Source organism: Thalia democratica, chromosome 6 (genome assembly GCF_965202585.1).
Source record: "Thalia democratica chromosome 6, ktThaDemo2.hap1.1, whole genome shotgun sequence".
Lineage (NCBI taxonomy): Eukaryota > Metazoa > Chordata > Thaliacea > Salpida > Salpidae > Thalia > Thalia democratica.
The window spans coordinates 17,791,701-17,814,093 of record NC_139170.1 but is presented as its reverse complement, the minus strand read 5'-3'; the positions used below and the strand labels follow the sequence as shown (position 1 = coordinate 17,814,093).

At 26.6% G+C, this 22,393-nt stretch overlaps 2 protein-coding genes across 3 annotated transcripts; both read left to right on the top strand.

The window, feature by feature from the left end:
- Positions 1 to 4,407: 4,407 nt before the first annotated feature.
- On the top strand, positions 4,408 to 8,072 carry LOC145837801 (DNA-directed RNA polymerase I subunit RPA2-like). The gene has a single exon (XM_082945251.1). It carries the CDS (start codon positions 4,414 to 4,416, stop codon positions 7,864 to 7,866), a length of 3,453 nt encoding a protein of 1,150 aa, XP_082801377.1. The 5' UTR covers positions 4,408 to 4,413; the 3' UTR covers positions 7,867 to 8,072.
- Positions 8,073 to 8,335: 263 nt separating this feature from the next.
- Positions 8,336 to 20,956, top strand: LOC145838289 (uncharacterized). Of its 2 annotated transcripts, XM_082945858.1 has the most exons (14): positions 8,336 to 8,517; positions 9,606 to 9,786; positions 11,234 to 11,332; positions 12,334 to 12,453; positions 13,027 to 13,155; positions 14,512 to 14,725; positions 14,786 to 14,828; positions 14,961 to 15,023; positions 15,095 to 15,153; positions 15,812 to 15,918; positions 16,487 to 16,586; positions 16,680 to 16,745; positions 17,511 to 17,624; positions 20,065 to 20,956. In XM_082945858.1, the coding sequence occupies exons 1-14, from the start codon at positions 8,363 to 8,365 to the stop codon at positions 20,331 to 20,333; spliced, it is 1,719 nt and encodes a 572-aa protein (XP_082801984.1). In that variant the 5' UTR covers positions 8,336 to 8,362; the 3' UTR covers positions 20,334 to 20,956. The 2 variants fall into 2 exon arrangements, with proteins under 2 accessions (XP_082801984.1, XP_082801985.1); XM_082945859.1 differs by lacking the exon at positions 14,961 to 15,023.
- The last annotated feature ends 1,437 nt before the right edge of the window (positions 20,957 to 22,393 follow it).

Below are 22,393 nucleotides of genomic sequence, written 5' to 3'. Positions count from 1 at the left end.
TATACTATTTAACACACTTTTACCTTAAACTTTATTTAAAACTAAACATAGACCTTAAAACGTGTAATTTTTAAAACCTGGAAGAAGTTTTGAAAACCTTGAGAAAATTTTCCAAAAAAATCTGGCAACCTTGCCATTATCTAATTGAAAAGTTATAATTTATAAGTAAAAACAAAAATAGATAAAAATCATTATGATTAAATATTGAACAACATGCTGGTAAGCCTTATTTTATATATTTTATAAGTAGTCAAATGACAATAGCTTATGTTTTAAAAATGCTACAATATGTCATTTTTTAAGACATGGTTCAAGCAATAAATTCAAAAACAAAAATTGAATCAAAAATAAAGTTTTATCATTAAGATATAAAACATTGATCATAATAATGTCTGCAAAGTTATAAAATACTGTTTATATAAGAACTCAAATTAGCTTAAATTTAAAAAATGTACTTATTTCAGTCAGGTAAAGCTCAGGGGATTTTAAATTTGATTTATAGATCTTAAAACTGAAATAAAATAGTGTCATTAAAGTTACATTGAAAAACATGGCTGTAAAGTTTTAATTGTTTATTTTGTGCTGAATTGTTTATATTAGAAGTCAAAGGAAGGGTTTCCACACACTCAAAATACTTACTATAAACAGGATAACTTAAGACAGTTGGAAATAAAATAAAATAAAATCTAATGACAAGTTTAGCTTACTTATGTAAGTTTGAAGTATAAAAATAAACAGAATGACTCAGGCTAATTTGTTTTTTTATAAACAACTCAAAATAATTTTAGGACATTTTGAAAATCTTAGTCTAGTTTTTTTCTAGATCTTAAATGAGATCATGGTTGCCACAGGTCAGGCTAAAAATTTTTTTTTCAACAAAGCCAAGTCAGTTTTTTAGGGTCAAAATGGCAAAAAGTCAGTTTTTTCAGGTCAAAATGTCAGAGTTTGTCAGTTCTAATTTACAAAATTATTTAGTTTCAAAGCATTATAATGCTAAAAAGTAAACAAAAAATCCTTTAAAGTCAGACTAAAATTGCGACATTTTTTGAGAAATTACTTACAAAATCATTAAATTCCAATGCCTTTAAATTGTAAAATTAAATTAAAACATCCTAAATTATGATTTAGTTTGAGTATTTCAATTAAAAATTCTTTGCTAGTAATTTATTTCACATTTGTGACACTTAAAGAGGCAAGCAGTGAGAAAAAAAAATACTTAGTTCAGTGCAAAATTTTTTATAATTAAGTTTATGTTGTTTATTTTTACATTCCAATAACTTATTATTACAGTTTAGTTATCTTTTGCTTAAGTACACATTCTGAACACAGCAGCTACTCAATAGAAAGCTTGTAGCTAACATTTACTAGACAAAATAAAAAAGAAGTTTTTATTTTGATTCAAAAAACTGTGTACTAAATAAGAAGTGCGTAGTATAATAAGTACTTATCAAAATGAGTGTACTCAAATATGTACTTATCAAAATATGCGTATTCGGAATGTGTATTAAACTTAAAGTGCGTACTCAAAACGCGTCCCTATGTGGAAGGTAAAAGTTGGCTATATAAGTCAAAATCTTGAAAAGGCAGGTTAATTTTACAAAATTTTGTGTGGCAACCCTGGAGATTTAGAAATTCCAGTTTTAATATTTTGACATTTTTCAGGGTTGCAAAAAAACCTGGATTTTGGAAATGTAGCTAAAATAACCAGAAACTTGAGAAACTTTGAAAAAAACTGGAAAAACCTAGAATTTAAATATAAAAATTACTAAAAACATAAAGTTTTATAGAATATTTACATGCATAGTAGGATCCTTATTTTTACAGCTGCTTTTGAGTTTCTGGCTAGAAAAAAAGTATGTTTTGCAAATATTACAAAAACAAAATTTTACATGATTTGAAGAAATTTCTCCTTGGCACCAACCAATTTAATAAAAACAACCCCAATCAAAATGTATGGGATTCAAAAAAAGGGACCTTAACATTTTTAGCTGAATTATTTTACATGTGGCTAATTATCTCACAATTGTTCACAAAGACATTGTGAACAATTTAAAACAAATTAAAAAAGTTTTTTGGTGGCATTTATTGTTTGAAAACACATGAAGTTCAAGAAAACTTAGAAAAAGATTTAAATAATACATAAAATCAAGAAATTCCACCATAAAAATTACTTAAAACTGTTTTAAATTGTTCACAATGTGTTTGTATGATAATTGGCCACATGTAAAAAATTTAGCTTATAACTACAAACACTTTTTATTTTATTAGTCTTATTTTTTACATAATTAAATAAGTTACTTGTTACTCTTTACCCCTTGTTAAAATTTAAAGTAAGTTTTGAGATATAAGCATTTAAAGTTAGAGCGTTCAATAGGTTCTTTATGGTAGGGGCAAACTAAAAGGACAAAAATAGACAATTTTACTAAAAATCTATCTCTATCAAGTTTTGAACAACTGTATCAAAACTTTTTCAGAGTAATCTTTAATAAATTTTAAACAACAAGTTAGTATGCTTTTGTAATATATATTTTTTGTGTTTTAGTATAGTTTGTTGTTTTAAATGTACTTTCCCTGACAAAAGTTGATGAAATATATTCGAAAATAAAGAATTTGAGTTATTTTATATAATAATTAAAATTTAATTTTTGTAAAAAAAATGTTAGAACCCTATGCCCTTAATTAAAGCAAAAAAAAAAAAAAAAACAAATGATTTCAAATAACTCAGAATGACTCAGGACAGTTTAAGATCACTCAGAACGGTTTTTATCTTTTAGAATAGTATTTATTAGAAACATAATCCTGCAAAGTGTATTAACCTACAAAATTATTGCATATCGAAGTTACAGCTGAAAGAGACAACAACAACTTATTTCAAACACATAAGTTTAGTTTTGTGTTAGGCCTGCTAGAGGTAATGGTATATAACAAATTGAAGGTTAGGTTTGGTTGGATGAAAATTATAATACATGTTTCAAACAACACATGGTGCCACAAACTTAAGCTAATTTGATATATTTGAAAATATTAGACTGAATCAGGACCACATAGCTAGTATAAACTCTTTGAAGTTTTCTTAAAAAAATAATACTGACTCATTAAACCTATTTATAATTAGGTGACATATTTAACCTTGATAGTAAATAGTAATTATATAACAAGTCTATATTATGCATACAATCAGGGTGGCCACTAAACCTGGAATTTGACAATTTAGGCTAAAAAATCTGAAATATGAGAAATTAAAAAAAAAAACCTGGTAAAACCTGAAATTTTGAAAAAAAAAAACACTAAAATTCCTGGAATTTTAAACAATTTTTATATGTAAAGTATGAGTACTTATAAGTAGCAAAATTTTGTTTTGTCACAAACAATCTTTCATATATATTAAATTTTTGTCATCATTAAACATTTTTAAATTAAAAACACATTTAAAGTAGCTTTACAGTATCATTTCAATGTTGTTGTACTACTTAAAACAATTTCTCAAACTTAGCTTTTTACTGAAAGTAGTATCAAAAGCATGTACTTTAAAAAAGCTGGAAGAAATTCAGAAAACCTAGAAGAGGTCACCCTGAATAGGATATGTTTTTTTTTCTAAAATTTGTTACCCCTTTATACTCTTAAACTATTTCTAAAGTTTAAAAATGCTTTAGTTATTTTTCAGGTTGATCTTTCTTAAAAGCTAAAACTAAAATTGTTGAACTAGATATTGCTGTGAACCTATATATATATCTTGTGTAAAGGAAATAGTGCATAGAAATTATATTAAATATTTTTGTAAAATGTATTATTGACAGTATAAAGCTACTGATGTAGCATACTAGTTTACATTTTACAATGATATTATACCTGGTAAGTTATAGTAAATTAATAATATAAGTTTTAAATAAACTAGTCTATCTTGCTTTAGTTCTGAAAAAAAAACATAAAATTTCTATAAACTTTGGCCGGTTGAAGCTTTTTCTTAAAATTGTAACTATGTAAAAAAATATGTGTAACTAAACAAAAAAACTTGTAGACTACAAATTTAGTTAAAGCAAGTCTGAATTGTGTTTTACTTTAGTATCCTTATATCTATAAGGGTTTCTATGTAAGAATACCTGAAATTTATTGTATAAAAATAAAAAAAAATATTATAGATTAAAGTTAGACCTACTTTACATATCTTATTCCTTCTACACACTAGTTGGTTTTGTTTAAATAGTATAGACTTGGTTATTCTATAGAAAATTTTTAATAATTTTAAGAACAAAACATATGGTATAAAATTGAATCTTAAAAGTTATCTCAATTGTTGAATTAAATAGAAATAATTTTATTTTAATATTCATACTTTAATTTATAAATGGTTCAAAAATTGTAGTAAAATTTGGGTACAATATAAAATAGTTTTTTTTAACAGGTTTAATAAAAATGACAATACTTCAAAATATATTTTCAGAAAGTGAACCTTCCTATAAAGGTTTAACTGTTGGTGAAAATAACCAAACAAATTTTTATGGAAAGCTTAAACCAGCTCAAAATGAAAAAATGCAACGATTAACTAAATCTCATATTGACTCATTTGATTGGTTTTTAAAAGATGGAGTTAAACAAGTGCATAAGTCAATAGAGCCTATAGAAATAGTAATCAATAGAGATGTTTATTGTATTTCATTTATTAACATTGATGTTAAAAAACCAGAGGTACCAGTTGGAGTTACTAGCAAAAATAAAAATGTGTATCCTTATGAGTGTAGAATAAGGGGCACAAATTATAGTGGTAGGCTAGAAGTAGCAGTTAAAGTTACTAAAAATGGAGATGATTTACATGTTGTAAAGACAATCCTTGGAAGTATACCCATGATGGTCAAGAGTAAAAAATGTCACCTGTATGGTATGTCACCTTCTGAACTTGTTGCACACAAAGAAGAAAGTGAAGAGATGGGAGGATATTTTATAGGAAATGGTAATGAGAAAGTAATTCGAATGTTGACTACTCAAAGAAGAAATTACCCTCTTGCTTTGTCTAAAAAGAGTTATGAAAGTAGAGGTAAAGATTATTCAGAGTTTGCAATAAATTTTAAATCAGTTGGAGCTGACCAGTCAATACAACCTATGTTCTTGCATTATTTGAAAACAGGAAATATGAGTATTTGTGTTTTTCACAATAAGGCAAATTTTTATATTCCTTTAATACTAATTTTAAAGTGTCTTGTAAACTACGAAGATTATAAGTTAGTTGAAGAACTTAAAAAAGGTTCAAACCTTCCTGAGTTTTCACAATGTATTAAAGAAATGATTCGTGAAAATAATGAAAAAAACAAGCAAAACAAGCAACTAAAAAACCAAAAATATTATTTAAGATATCTTGGTGATAAATTTAAAGATAAACTTTTAAGTCCTACATGGAAAAGTCATGCTGATATCGGTAAAAAATTTATTAAAGACCATATATTAGTACATTTAGACAACAACATTGATAAGTTTAATCTTTTGTGTTACATGGCTCAAAAACTCTATTGCTTAGCTAAAGGAAAGTGTTTACCAGAAAACCCAGATTCATCTCAACATCATGAAATTCTTCTACCAGGCCATCTTTTTACAATGATTCTAAAAGAAAGTTTACAGTCATGGCAGAAAGATGTTAGATTAGCTGTTTTAAGGCACTACAGACCTAAAAGTGAGAATAGCAGGCCTGAAAGCATTCGAACAAATGAAGAACATGAGTTTGATTCGTTAGTAAAAAATTTTATTGGAAGCCCTAAAGGTGATTGTTGCAAACAGTTTTTTAATGTTGTTTGTACTGGTAACTTACTGAAGTCTCCTACTGGTTTAGGCCTTATGCAAGATAAGGGTTTATCGGTTATAGCTGATAAACTTAATTTTATGCGATATGCTTCCCATTTTAGAGCTGTACACAGAGGTCAGTTTTTTACCACAATGAGAACAACAACTGTTAGAAAGTTATTACCAGAGACTTGGGGTTTTTTGTGTTGTGTGCACACTCCTGATGGTACTCCTTGTGGCCTATTAAACCACATGACATATTTGTGTGAAGTTAATAATAGCCTTTGTGAAATTCCTGAAATATATCAGTGTTTAAAAAGTTATATGGAAAAAGATTTGTCTGAAACAGGTGAAGAGTACCCAGTTTTATTTAATGGTAAAAGAATTGGATTTGTTTCTAAAAGCATTAGTATTCATTTAGTTAAAAATTTAAGATTTTTAAAAACAAAGCATGAACTTCCATTAGAAGTATGTTTAGTTCCTTTTTCTGATAAAGCTCAACAATACCCTAGTCTTTATCTTTTTTATGATTTAGCTCAAATGAAACGCCCCGTTAGGAATGTTCATTTAAAAATGAATGAGTACATTGGAACTTTTGAACAAGTTTATTTAGATATATGTGTAAAAGAAGAAGAAAAGTTTGCTGAAACTACTCACCAAGAGCTCACACAAGATAGTATACTAAGTTTTGCTGCAAGTTTGACGCCCTTTTCTGACTACAACCAATCTCCAAGAAATATGTATCAGTGTCAAATGGGTAAACAGACAATGGGAACTTCTGCTCAAGCAATAAAATACAGGGCAGATAACAAGTTATATAACCTTGAATCACCTCAAGCACCTATGGTTCGCCCTTATAAGTATGATCAATTTGGATGTGATGAGTATCCTTCTGGAACAAATGCTATTGTAGCTGTAATATCCTATTCAGGATATACTATGGAAGATGCTGTTACAATAAACAAGGCTTCCCATGAAAATGGATTTTGTAGAGGATCAATATATAAGTCTGAAATTTTAAGTGCTCTACCAACTAAAGAGAAAAATTCTTACATTGTATTTGGAGTTAATAAAGACTCTTGGAGATACAAAGAATTAAACCTAGATAATGATGGATTGCCTTATATTGGTCAAAGGCTAACCACTGGTTGTAACTTATACAGCACTATTGATACTCGTAATGGTGATATGGAAGTTAAAAAATATAAAGGTTTAGAAACTGCATATGTTGAAAATCTTAGTGTCTTAGGTAATGACAAAGGTGATCAAATTATGCAAAGAGTTCGTATTACTTATAGAATAGAAAGAAATACTATTATTGGAGATAAATTTGCTAGCAGGGCAGGTCAGAAGGGTATTTGTGCCCAATTTTTGCCTATAGAAGACATGCCATTCACCCAAGCAGGAATGACTCCTGATATTATTTTCAATCCTCATGGTTTTCCATCTCGTATGACAATTGGAATGATGATAGAATTTTTAGCTGGCAAAGCTGCATCAATGCATGGTCATTGTTATGATGCAACTCCATTTACTTTTAATGAAAAGGATAGTGCTTTGAATTACTTTGAAGACAGGTTAAGGGAAGCTGGTTTCAATAGCCAAGGTGTAGAGTTTATGACAAATGGAAAGACTGGTGAGACATATGAAGTGCAAATTTTTATGGGTCCTGTTTATTATCAGCGTTTAAGACATATGGTAAGTGATAAGTTCCAGTGCAGGACTACAGGAAGTGTTGATTCAATTACTCAGCAACCTGTTCAAGGTCGTAAGCGCGGAGGTGGTGTTCGTTTTGGAGAAATGGAAAGAGATGCACTTATTGCACACGGCTGTGCAAGCGTAATTCAGGATAGGCTTATGAATTGTTCAGACTACTGTCAAATTTATGTTTGCAAAAAATGTGGATTGTTTTCCACAAAATTGAAAAAGCAGCCTTCAAATGCAAAAATTTCAGAGAAATTTGTGAAAAGAAATTGGCTTTGTCAAATGTGTGGTGAGACTACAGAATTGGGTTTGCTCCAAATACCCTTTGTATTTTTGTACTTGAGTCAAGAGCTTAGTGCAATGAACATTAAAATGAAACTTAATTTGGACTAAACTTAAGTATGAGCTTTTTTATGTTGTTTTTTGAGTTTCTTACTCATCACTTAAAAACCTAAAAATTGAAATGTTTTTAAAATATTTTACAATACATTTTAACTAATTTTTTAAAACAGTTTTCTTATAAGCTTGTAAAAAGCGCTGCAAACTTTAATAAGTAAATATTGTATATACATTACTATTTTTAAAGCTTATATGATCAAGTTTCAACCTAAATTGTTTTAAATTTATTAAACTTTTAAGTTTATAAATGTATATTTATTGATCTACACTTTAGGACAATATTTTTATCTGTTGATGTGTTTTAGTAAATTGCAAAATTTAAATAAGGATATTTTTAGAAAATTTTTATTGATTAATTATAGAAAAATTTTATTGATTAATTATAGAAATTTGTTTTACGTAGGAAATGATATTAAAATAAGTTCGCTTTAACTTTGTATCTTTTACTTCTTAGCTAATTTCAGCTGGCTAGTAAGAAATTTATTTTTATATGGCTTTGTTATCTTCAATAACTGTAAGAGCTGCTTATTTTGTTTCTACTAGTTACAACAGCCTCCTAGAATCTGGAGTTGGCACACCGCTAATCCAAGTGCTGCTTATAGTAGTATCTTTGTACACAATACACCGTCTTTACTTGCAACAGAAGTTTGTTTCGAATATTTAGTGCTGTTTTAGAATAATAAAGTTTATTTATAGTCTTGTTCTATGATATTTACTATTTAGTTCAATAGTATATTGTAAAGTTTCACTTTATTCATTAGTTACAAAGCAATTCTTATCCAAAAATAAAATCATAGTATATTAAATAAAAGTATTTAAAATATGAAAAAAATTCAAAAAAATATTTTATGTTGTTAAAAGCTTTGAATTATTATTAAAAAAGTTCTTTTAAAATTGTTTTAAGCTTTTCGTAACTATTTATCAACACCTAAAACTATGTTAACCATACCTAAAAGTTTGAAATTTTAGTCTTTTTATTTCAGTTTAAAATCAAGTTTTAATGTTTATTTTAATATACTCTGAATAGAGTCCACTCGATACTTTAAAGATTAGTTAATCTAGTATTTATTCTTTCCTATTGATTAAAATAAAGGATACTAAAAGTTTTGAGACAAATTGATTTAATAAAATTTATTATAGTACATCACTTTGTTAAAATAATTCAATTTTAATTCATTAAATTTTTTATTCTAATAAAATTTTATTAAATTTTTATTTCCTTAAGTTTAATTTTAATTGTCCTAACTAAATTAATAAGTTTTGGAAAATAGTTCTAAATGTAGATACTTAAAAATATTAACAGAGTTTTGAACTTTTTTAGGAAGTTAAAATGCAATTTATAATTAAGAAAAAGTTCTTAGTGAATTTTAAAAATTTATATAACATGCTTAACAACATAATAATATAACAACAATATAACATGTTATTATGTTTATAAATATAATTTGTTTAAAAATGTAAAATATCTGTTTTAATAAAATAGTTTAAAAAATAGGTTTTGTTAGTATAGTTCGTTTTACTAAAACATCTTATATGTAAGTTAAGATATTCCATTCAGATGGAATAAAAAATTGCAAAATTTTTTAGATTAGTTTTATAGTAAGCGCGCTAGAAATATTTACTCTTTACAGTAACCCATTATAAAAAACTACATTAAAAAATGTTTTCAAAATAAATAAAAAACATTGAGAATATTCATAAGACACATGTAAACTATTTTTTTCCAATGCAAGGTTGGAGGAAGAGAAAGAGCGTGATGTACCAACACTGCAAAACGTAGACAACGTTTACAGTAACCTGGCATGGGTCAACCAAACTTTGAGGTGGTTCACTTTAACCAACAAACACACCTCTCTGCCTTTACACGTTCAACGGTGGCTTGATGACGTCAACGCCAATCTTGACATTCAAAATGTAAGTTTTATAAGCAGAAGGTTTTATCAAAGTTGTTACCTAATTTTTTTTTTCCATGAGACTTTAAATGTAATGTTACTTTAAGGTTATTGTGAATAGTTAACAAAACCTATGGCCACAGGAGTATTTTACAAGTTCCTTTTTTTACAAGTCTACCTTTGCTATTAGAATTTTCGTATAGTTTTATCTTAGCTATTACAAACTTTTAGCCCCTTAACAAAATTTAAAGCAATTTTCAAGATATAAGATATCAAAACCAGTTCCATAGGTGTCTAATAGAAGGCACCAAAGAAACAGCATAAAAATATTTTTTCACTTAATATATATCTTCTACTTATTTTCAAACTAATATTCACCAAATTTTTACCGTAAGTGTAAAACTAGTATTTAAAACTTACTAGTAAAATATAATTTAAAATGTTGAAGTATCATTTTTTAAAACTACCCCTTTTTGCCTCTTAATCTAAAACTTAACTTTTTCAATATTTTAAAAGTTCTAGCACTATAAACCTTTTAGACTATTTAAAATTAGTTTTCTGAAAATTTGAGGTAACCTGAAAAATTGTTAGGTCGTGTTTTAATATCTCAGAAAATTGAGGACAATAAAATTGCTGTCCACACATTCATATCAAAAATTTGCACTCTTAGATAAAATTTTTAATATAGTTCATAAATAAGCTTTTATAGATGCATGATAATTCAAGTTCTGAAAATTCAAACTCCGACAGTTCAAATTCTATTAATTCTTATGTTGTCAATTATCTCTTTTAATAAATGTTCAAAAAAAAACATCTTTATTTTATAAATCATACATACATGAGCATTTTTTTTTTCTCTATTTTAAAGTATTCTTGACATATGGCTAGAATAAGTATTTAACTTGCTAAAATATTTTAATTTTTAGTAATTATAAGTTTTCTCATTTTGTAAATATTTTATTTAAACCTTTTTTGTCTTCATGTTCTTAAAAATTAGACCTACATGAGCATTTTCAATTTAAAAAAATATGAATAGTTTTTTGAGATGAAAAACCTTTAATTTTTTTTATAAGATTTGAACTGTCAGAATTTAAATTGTTGTTTTTTGAATAGTCGTGTAAGCAGCTTTCATATAAAAGTAAATGTTATATTTTTTAACAAGTTAAAAAGTAACTAAAATGAGTAAATTTTCATTAATGTTGCAATTACTTTGAAACATACAAACTTTTTGAGTATTTTTGAAGTGATAAACTAAAATAAAACAAAAAATTACTCACTTGATTTTCTAAGAGTCTCTGGTTTAAACCTTGTTTGTCTTTTATAAAAACTATTAAAATATTTTTTTGTACTTAAGTTCAATTTATCAGTCTTCTGAAGAAGTTTTAAACATAAGTATTTAAAATAAATGATTCTTTTTCCTAAAAATTTTACAGAATTTTTTTATTTAATTGAATTATATATATTCATAGAATGAAATGTCAATTTTTGTTTATGGTTTTCGGGAGGGTACGGTTACACCATGGGTGAAAAAAATTGAAGACATTCAAACAGATAAAAACGGATCAATGGTAACAGTTTATTATGATATGTCGGTGTAGATATAAAATGTTAAAATAGTTTTGTTTTGTAACATATATTTTTCGCTCAGTATTTAAAGTTTTTAAACAGCAAGTTGTATTTTAAAATTTTTTATTCTACTAATAAAATTTTCATTAAATCGTTTAAACCCAACACTAATATAATTTGTTTGTAAAGTTTAATGAAGTGTTTATATAAGGGTGTATCTAACTCGCTTTCTTGAACGCCCCCTTGGCAGAGATTTAATTTATCGCCCTCAGTTATAAGATATCGCCCCTTTAATAGTTAATTACTCATTTAATTTTTTCCACCTTACTAACTAACATCCGTGATAACCAAAATCGCTCCTAAAAGAACACAATTTTTCTTTTTGGGAAACCCTGGTTTATATAGTATCTTAAAAAAATTATTTACTCGCAAAAGACTGAAAATACTTCATAGCCTTATTTATATTTTAAAATCAAATTAATAATTTGATAGTTTTGACTTTAACTTAGTTCTTTTGAAGTTTAGTTTAACTAACTAGAAGCAGTGGTTTGAATACTTTTAGCAAAACTCACATGTTTTCACCATAATTTTAAAGGCACTAGGCTGCATTGCATAACAACAATTCCTTTGACAATTCTCTGACTTGTTTCGTACTTATGTAGGACTTGTCTGTTAAAACTATAAATGTCTTAGACGTTTAGTTGTGAAGATTTAGTTGCATCAGTTTTTTAATTGTACCTTGTAACGGATGCTTCAGAACTAATGTATTACACCCACTTGTTACAATAATACATCTGTTTATCATGAATATGTCTGCTAGAAGAGTCCTAATTATACGAAACCGGTCCTAGATTGCTTCGAAAACTATTGTTGATTGTCAAGTGGTGAAGTCTAATGTTAAACTAATAGTAATCTACTGTTTTCAAATTATGAAATTATTAAAGTATAAAAACTTAGATAAATTTTTAAAATTATTTTTATTTAATTTTAACGAAATACGCAGACGATGAAAGTGACGGTTGAAACTTCAGATTTTGGTTTTTTGACGGACGTACAGGAGAAAATACACACTCAACTCGTTCAATCAACTCATTCACTTATTATTACAAAGTTTGAAGGAAAAGTCAGTTGGTGTTAAGTTGAACATTTCTATTTAACATTTATAATAAATTAATATTATCAGATTAATAATAACAAGTTCTACAGTATCCTTTTTTTATTAAACTAACACATGTTTCTGTTTGTTAATGGATTAACATACTTCAAAAAAGCTATTAAATCAAGAAAGTACTCATATCAAGGAAGTGAGTACCTCCTTAATTTCATAGCTCCGTTGAAGTGTGTTAGTCGGTTAACACACAGAAGCATGTGTTAGTGTAATAAAGAAAGGATACTGTAGAATTTGTTAATATTATATATACCAGTGAACTTATTTCGCTAGGATCTCTTGTTATCTTACGCTTAAATTTTTATTTTTGAATAGTTATTATTAGATTAACCTTTTTTTAAAGCTTTTTAAAAGTAAGGTACATGTTTTTTTTCCATATTACAGTTTGTTAACTATTTTAAAACAGCAATTTTTTTTTGTGTTTTAGTTATTAAAGAGAATAAACTAGCTTATCGTCTATAATCAAAGTAAAACTTATTTTAAATAAAAAAAATCTTGATGAATAAAAATAATAGTTAAATAAATCAGTTTAATGTGGAGTTGACTAGGAAAATGAACAACGATGTTTTTATTAATTGCACACCTTCGACTGAAAAACACAAAGTTACTTTCAAAATGAAAGCACACAACCAGCACATTCAATCGACTGTTCCCGAGGTTTGTACTGGGTTAGAAGTGTGAAAAAATATTTTCTTATTGAAGCTTTATTGTTTTATTTCGTGCTTTTAGAAGTACTTAACTTTGTTTTTTTTATGATTAATAGTATTAGAAATGTGTTTTCATTGTTGTATTTAGTCACGATAATAGTTTTTGTTGCTTTTAAAGTCATGTTAAAAAGAATTAGTTTATACATAGTTAAACGTTAATTAATTATTGCCTGCTTTTAAAATAATCTTACATATAATATTTTACTTATAGGTCACTTAACAGTTTGTGACATGAGTCTGTAAATGACCCCAGTATTTTAATGACTTGAACTAAATAAACTAAACTAATCTAGTTTAAATTTATAAAAATATACATCGAATATTTAAACATTCTTAGTTATATTTATAACATGAGAGTTTAATTATACATTTTGTGGGCAAGCAGTAAATTGACTTTTTTGATGATTAGAAAACTAAATTGAAAGCTATAAATTGTTAGGTAGAACTTGGGTTTTATTTAAAAAAATTTTTTATTTTGCTATAAGTATTTAAGAAGTTATAAAAGTTTAAATGCGGCCAATTTTTGTTAATTTTTTGTTGAAGAATTACTCCAAGTACCTTTTAAATTTACTTCCAAATTAAAACTTGCAACAATTACTAGAAAATATCTTAAATACTTATACATATCTATTTTTACATATTTTGTCTGGTATGGTATAGTCACCATTGAACTAAAATATTTGAATTTATGTTTTAAAAATGTTTCAAGGGTGTTTCTAGGGCAATTTTTAGGAATACTGCATACAACCTCAGAAAGTAAAACTTCTTATGTTTAGGCTAGATGACATACAATATAGAACCTACAAAATATTTTTTTCATAATTTTTTCTTTTTAGGACTAAAAATTTTTTTTAACGTTCTGGTAAGCAACATTCTGAAGAATATTTACTTTTATTATAAAAAAAGCAATAAAACAAAGTTTGAATTTTCAAACAACTAATCTTACTCGATAGACGCTATGATAAACTATAGAAATTTGGTAAGAAAATTTGTTATAATTAATTATTTTAGCTACTTCTGTTTAGTTTTTGCAATTAAATTTTGGTGAAAAGAAATATAAAGAACTTCTAGTGATTTTTAAACTGAAAAATAGCAAAAATTGGCCACATTTGAACTTCTGAAATACGTGTATCAAAAAAGAAATAAAATCAATTTTGAAAGCAAATAAATAAACGGCTCTATCCAACTGTGTTTAATTTTGTTATCTCTAAAAATATTTTTCTGCAGTCTATTGTCGCTTGACCCTTCTTTTCAACCCACATTAAAATTTAAAACCAAGACTAAGTTACTGTTGTCATGGCAACAGGTAGTGGGCAATCACGTGGTCGACGCTTGCATGGCAACCAACTTTCAGTGGACCATAGATGGAAGTGAAGCGGATGATGAAAGGGGGAGCGCCGGATCGTCGTCTTTGTACGACTCTTCCATCGTTGTTACGTCACATACGGCTTTTTATGACGTCAGAGAAAAGGAAGGTGACGCGCTGTACCATAATGAATTGAAAGTTGTTGATGAGGAAGGTATGTGTCATAATTTTGTAATCAAAATAGTAATATTAGCTAATAGGCTTGTTTTTTCAGGGGAAAATATAGAAACTAACTCGTATGCAGAAAAGTGTAATAGGTTTGTATTTTATAAGTTAAAATATTAATCTCTAAATAATTTTATAAAGCTAAATTTAAAAATACTAAGTACTGATTGTTAAAAAAATAAAATAAATAATTAATTTTTATAAGTTTGTTTAATTATTTTTAGAAATTTAACCAGTTCTACTAGTACAACTTCTTCTCCAACTACAAAAGTGACATCATCGTTAAAGTTTATTTGTTTTTAATGTTTTGTAATATACTAACAAAGTTATATAATAAAAAGTTGTTTTATACTGACAGATCTTCGCCTGCCAAAAAATCAACAGAAAGTGATAATGAAAGTTATTCTGTAGACCAAGGTAATTACGCAATTATTTTTTGATAATAACAGGGTTGCCAAAAAATCTTGAATCCCGAAAAAACCTTGAATTTGACAACTTAGGTTAAAAAACTTGTAATGTGAGAAAATTTGAAAAAGAAACCTGGAAAAACCTGGAGTTTTAAACAATTTTTACATGTTGAGTAGTAAAATTCCGATTTGACGCAAAAAACTTATCATGCAGACATTTTTTTTGTCATCATCAAACATTTTTTTAATTAAAAAACACAATTAAAGTAGCTTTACAGTATTTTTTCAATATTTTATACTAATTAATAAAGTTTTTTACCTTAAACTAAACTTCAAACTAAAATTAGACCTGAAAATGTGTACTTTAAAAAACCTGCAAGAAATTTTAAAACCCAGGGATAAAATTTGCCAAAATCATTTGGCAAACTCCTAATAATTAAGCTTAATTAGTTTTTATAAGGTAAACGTCCATTTGCATAACAACTAAACGAAACGTGCTTATAGTGCATTTAAGCCTTTAATATATTATTTAGTTGATCAAGTTAGTATTTTGCTCTCTAACCAGAGTTGTGTTTCAGTTTCAACTTTGTTTAATTTTAGTTGAAAACCTTCAAATTTGTAAGAAAGAAACTTAATTAGATAAAATGTATAAACATGTATAACTGTAGATAATGTGAGATATGTGAACACATCGGTGGAGGAGAGCGTTTTGAACGACTTCAAACATCCTGTTGAGAATATCAAGTCGAGAATTATCGTGTGCGCCGTTGAAAAGGTTCAATCGATATATAATTAAAGTTTCATTGCAAGTTTCTTTATACTTTTATGAACTCATTTAAGGCGCTGTTATGTTAACGACAAGGGTGCGATATTTTATTTTGTTTAAATTGTTTGTTTTTGAGCATTGATTTCGCTTTTATAACTAGTTGCTTTTGTTTAGTTTATATTTACTTAGTCATAGTTGTAACGCTATGTTCTTATCTAAGTTTATAAACAAAAATTATTTTTAAAAGCAACACTTGCTGTGATGTAAAAGCTTATATAATTTGTAAATACAATTTTTCATATGTAAAAACCGAACATAAGTTCTCAAAAGTTATCTTTAGCTTCTACTGAAAGCTGTAAATATTGTTGAACGCTTACTGCCGTCAATTTAAACTGAAAAGAGTATACACATATTGCATTTCAAAATTAAAAACCACACAATGAAGTTTTAAAATAGCTTAGCTAAACAAATGTTGTTATTAAATTAAATAATTACTTAAACGAGTTTGTTAAAAAAAAATCAAATACATCATATTTATTTTGTACTACTTTAAATGTTTCAATTACTTTGATCACAGAAATCTCCGACGAAATCTGTGAACATTGTATTGCCGTCAGAAAAAGAGAATAAAGTTGTAAGAAACGATGGTGTCAAATTGAACATACCAAATAACAAAAGTAAAACTAGCTTGTTTATTGACATCTAAAATAATTTTTGCATGCATTTTTTTGGTTTTTATGTTTTAAATTGAAATTTGGTTTGAAAAACAGTCAAGCCACCATTGAGGAGCAGTAGTTCAGTTTCAAATGAAGCAGGAAATCATCTCAAAGTTCAAGGTTAGTTGTAAAAGTTTGCAGTAGTTAAAATTGAGAACGGGTCAAAGTTGCACGAAGAAAAAATTGCACGAAGACAAATTTGCACCAAGGGTCAATTACGCACGGAGGGTCATTTTTGCACGAGAGTAAAAAAATTGTATTAAAAAAAAACAGAAAAAAAACTAAAAGATAAATAAATAAAAAAAAGAAAAAAGTTATTGACCGAGGGTAAGTGCTAGGGGTAGCAGTGATTATAAAAAAAAATAACTAAGAAAAATTATTAAAAAAAAAAAAAAGTTACCGATCAAGAGTAAGGCTTAGGGGTAACAGTGATCAAAAAAAAAATCAACCCGTGCAAAATGTCTTTGTGCAATTTTATTCCCTCGTGCAAAAGTATCTTCGTGCAATTTTGTACGCTCGTGCAAATTTTACAGCTACCCGTTAATGTTATACATTGACTTGCACAGTTTGAAGTTTGTTTTGCTTTTTCAGGTTTTAGTAAATTAATTGATATTTTCTAAAAGCCTTTTGATAGAACAGTAGAAGATAAATTATTATAAAATTTAGTGTTTTTAAATTTTTATCTTTTATCCAGATTTATTTTTGCATCATTTAAACTTTTAAAGTACTTCAATATGTTTTTAGAAGATCCGAAAGTTTAGTTCTTTAATTTATTTTCAATTTAGTCCTAAAATTTAAGTATATATGAAATTTGAGCTATTAAATTTTGCATCCATTAATTTTATAGCAATTAGTGTGAATAATTTTGCAATTCGTAATGTTAAGATGTGCGGAGAACTCAAAGTTTTCATAGTAACTACGACAAGCAACTATCAGTTGAGGGAGAAATGATTACGTTGCAAACTCAACCTTCAACTAGTGATGATGACCAGACTTTTGGTTGGTGCAAGTTTTTCTTATTTAAAAGTTTGTCACTTATTCGGTTAGTGATTGATCAGTAAACTTATTTTTAGAAAATTATAAAGAAAGTTTAGAAGTTTTTTGTTACAATTTATGTAAATAGTTTGAAAGTACTGATTTTTACATAGTGTATACAATTTTTTTGTAGTAATACTAAGTTTGTTATTTTGCCTTAAACTTAGGGAATATCTGACTATTTTTACCCAGAATGTTTGTCTTTAAAGTGTGCATCGTTTGTTTTTATGCTTGGACTATTTGTAATATTAGCTAAAACTTTTTTTTGAACTTGATTTTGTATAATATTTTGAAACCAATTGATGTAGATGGCTAAACCTAAAAATCTCAATATCAAATGAGTAGTGGTGGTATTTATTAGTACAAATAAAGTATTCATAATAATAACTGAAGTGATAAATTTATTAAAAACAATATAGTTTCAAAATGATACTTAATATTATTATAATCCAACGCTTATAAAACTTCTAAGGAAAGTCAAATTAAGTATTTTATATAGAATCAAAAGTATACAATCGACAGTGAACATGAGTTGAAGAATAAATAAGTCCAACAACCATTTACATTCTTTTGAAAACTTATGCGAGCTTCAATGATTGATGTTTAAGACTAACTTTAACTGTTTTGATTTCGTTTATATTACATATTAAGACTAATTATTTTAAATGGACTTAATCGGTAGTAACATTTTCTTCAATATAACTTTAGTTAGACGGTATCACTTATTCAATCTATGATCTAAATTCAATAATCTGTTTATTATTCCAGCAGTTATAGTTGAACTTGCTTTGACACGTACGTTTATTTTGTTAGTTATGCTTAGAGAAAAGAAGTATATGACAATTAATTTTAGATTTATTTAATAAGTTTTTTTTTAACTTTATACATATAAAACTTTAAACAAGAAAATAAATGCGTTGAGTAAGTTATCAAAACTCATACTTAAATATACATATTGTTTTATTTATATGCATACTTTTAACACAATTATCTGAAGCTTATATAAAATAAGTTTGTAATCGATGGATTTCATTAATTATATATTTTTTAATTTTTGTTCATATGTTCAGGTTATTAGTCAGCTTTTATTGAACTTAGATATAAAAGTTTTAATAGATTATAAACTAAGAATGAAATATCGACTAATTAAAGTCTCTAGTAGCAATAAAAAAAGTTGAATAATATATTTTTACAATGTAGTAAAAGGTTCGTAAATAAGTTGAGTTATATATTTGTAATTGAGTTATATTTTTAGAGTTATTTTTATTTAAGTTGTTAACAATTTTAAAAGGCAGTAATTATTTTAAGATAGTAAGATTTTTTTCAGTTTTATGGCGGTACCCCGGTTTTTGAATATTCCTGATAAGTGTCATGAATTTACACTATCTAAGTAGTATTGTAAAAATGTTTTTATTTGTGGTAAAAAGTGTGTTTTAAAAACGAATTTAAACTTACAAGGCAATTTCCAATTCATAGTTAAACATCATAAAATAAATTATTAAAAAACAAAGGTTAGTAAATAAAGGTGAAAGTTTTATAAAATAGGTTTATTAATTTCAATTGTAAATATATATTTATATATATGGAAAAGGCTTTCAATAAATACTACTCTTTTGTATTAATACTTTTTCAATTTAGCAAGTTTTATTTCGTTCAAAATTCAAATAACTGATGATTTTTAAAACATATTTATTTTGTTATATAGTATATACTATTAAGTTTTTGTTTTCAATAAAATGTACTATTATAACCACGTTTAACTAAGTTAATTATACGACCTTTGTCTAATGTTTATACAATATTCTTGAGACGTAATTACTCAATGAAAATTGAATATAAGTAGAAGGTAGTGGGACGATTTAACTTAAATTTCGAATTATTTCTTTACAACTTTATTTTCAAATAAACTAAGATCGTTTACTTGTATTACTTTGCCTGTTTAAATAAACTTTTTTATCTGAAAATATAAACGAGTATATTATATAAGTTTTGTTACCCAATTAACACAAGGACATACAGATAACCACTTCTAATAGTTTTATTAAAATTTTGAAACAAAAGGTATGTAAAATTATGTAGTCAACTTAAGCAAAAGGATCCAATTATAATGCCTGAATTAAATAAAACTACTGAGCAAGATATTTTTTTGAGTGTAGTGACTTTATGCCTTTAGTACAAGTAAAAACATAAATCAAAATGTTATTTTTTAAAGTTCTTGCATAACAAAATTTATTTGAAAGTAATTCAATTAATTGCTATAGCTTATCAGACAATGACACTCAAAAGAATATTACAAAATAATTATGTATATTTTTCAATTGTTAGCATTTTATTTTGTTATTTTTTTATGTCTGGTATGCTAATAAACATAAGCATTTTATTTAAAAAACGTAAACAAAAACAGATCTGTCATCTTATTCGAGGTACGGGAGCGAGATGCTCTCCGTTCCGGAAGATCCTCACATAAAGAAGAAGAAAAAGAAGCGGATGTCCAAGCTCAAGCGCATGTTCTCAATACGCAAGAAGAAGAGCTCAGACGGGGAAAGCCCCACGAAAAATTCCCTCGTTTCGCCGTCGAAGAGCGTCGCTTCGGAGTCGTCCTCGTCGAAACTGCGCAACCGCAAGTCCCACTCCAGCTTCCGCAGCCTCATCAGCCTGGGTAGGAAAAAATAGTTTCTAGTCATTATTTGTATTTAAACTAGTGCTTGCTGTCTGAGTTGTTTGAATATTTCTTAGTTGTAAAATCCGACCTTTTTGCTTACTGTTTGTTTCATTGCAATTTTGTCTTAGTTTGGTACTTCTATATGTGCAGTCACAATTTTTGATAACATAACATTTATAATAGTTTATATAACTTTTTCAATTGATATTAACAATTCAACGGTTCACAACGTTTTTCTTGTACTCTGTATTGCTGAAACAACAAAAATGTAAAACCTAGACGCTTTAAAGTACTTTAATTTCTGAGTATAATAGGTTTTCCGAGTATATCAACATGTTTAGTATCTTTCTGTTTATGAAAACATTTTATGAAATACCTAGTTAACTTTTTTGTTGTTTGTGTTTTAAACTGCACATAATTTTATGTTTAGAAAAATAGATTGGTCATTAAACAGTGACAAGTTTTATACCAGATTTTTAAATCCGTAAAAGCTAAGTGGTTGGAATGAGACATTGGTATAATTATAATTAAGCATATAAATCAAACAATTTATAGCTAATCTGCGTTTCCTTTAAAACTTTTTTAATTGCAATAAAATTTAGTAAGGCAATATTTTCGACAGTTTCATTCCTTCTTTATTTTTATTTAAGTTTTTTCATTGTAATTTTATTTTGCAATAGTTAACTTAAAAAAATGTTTTTTTAATCATTGAATATTTTTTTTTTAATCTAATTATTTGGAGACTTAATATTTTGTTATTACTTTGTTAAAAAAGGTTCTATAAAATTACCAAGGTTGTTTTTTAACGTAACTATGTTTTGTTTTTAAATTTTTTAAAGTCATGTATTTATATACATTTAAACACTAATTTTAAGCATTAAATTGATTTTAGTCACGTTATTAAGCTAATTATTTATGCTTAAGGTATTTTGATCAACAAGTTTTTAGAAATTACTTTTGTTTATACTGTGTTTAAGAGAATCATGTAGTATTTTTTGGAACGATTTTGCAAAATTTATCTTCATATAATTAGTTACGCTTATTTTAATTTCTATTAAACATATAAATATTTCATCAGTCACGTTTTAAAGCTTGTAGCTGTCTTATTTTTAATTGTCGATTAAATTAAAATATCTTTTTAATTTTGGCCTAGAAAAAGTTTGTTTAGTTTGTTTGGTTCTTCATTTTATTTACATGATTAATATGTGTTTTGGAATTATTTTGTACGTACATTATTGAATTAAATAAGTATATACATTTTTGTTTTTGGTATAAAAATTATACTTTAAATTAAAAAAAAAAATTAATACTATTGTTTGAAACATGGATACCCCAAAGCGGGCGAAACAAAAGGGTAATTTAATAGTTAAGGGCCGATATCTAATAAGGGGGGACGATTGTTTTCAAATTTTTGCCAAGTGAACGAAATAAAAATATGAGTTTTGGAAGCACTGATTTAAAAGCATTTAGCTGAACATTTGCTACCAACTTATCTTTACAATTTTATTTTTTTTGATAAAGATAAAAAATGCAAAGTAAAATAAATCTTTTCTAATTTAAAAAACATTTGGAAAGTTTTAGTTTAAGGAAGTTTGATATCTAGTAATACAATCTACATGGAGTTGTTATGGTTTAACTCTTTTTGTACCGATTATCATATACAAAATTTAAAACTAAATATGTCTAAAAAATTATTTTAATGAACTTACAATGAAAGTTTATATTATTAAAATTTGTAATTATAGCTCCAAAACTTAAAGTTTTGTAATGTTAATAGAATATTTATCAAACATTTAAGTCAATTGTTTGCTAATGGAGATCCTAACGGAACAATTTCACTGGAATACAAGTTTAATAGTATTCTTCTTTTCTTTATAAAACTAACATATGTTTCTGTATGTTAACAAGTTACATATGTACTACGGGTTGGTTACTATTATGCACGAAGAGACACTTTTGGACGAAGGGGCATTGCACGGGTTGATTTTTTTTATTTTTTAATATATGCTTTTTTTTACTATCGCTGTAACCCCTTACCCTCACTGTTGTTCGTGACATTTTATTTAATTTT

Coding starts and splice junctions, on each gene's coding strand:
- LOC145838289 (XM_082945858.1), top strand. CDS start 8,363: ATGGCTTTGTTATCTTCAATAACTGTAAGAGCTGCTTATTTTGTTTCT. Junction 14,726..14,785: donor GAAAGTTGTTGATGAGGAAG/GTATGTGTCATA, acceptor TTGTTTTTTCAG/GGGAAAATATAGAAACTAAC. Junction 14,829..14,960: donor TATGCAGAAAAGTGTAATAG/GTTTGTATTTTA, acceptor AATTATTTTTAG/AAATTTAACCAGTTCTACTA.
- LOC145837801 (XM_082945251.1), top strand. CDS start 4,414: ATGACAATACTTCAAAATATATTTTCAGAAAGTGAACCTTCCTATAAA.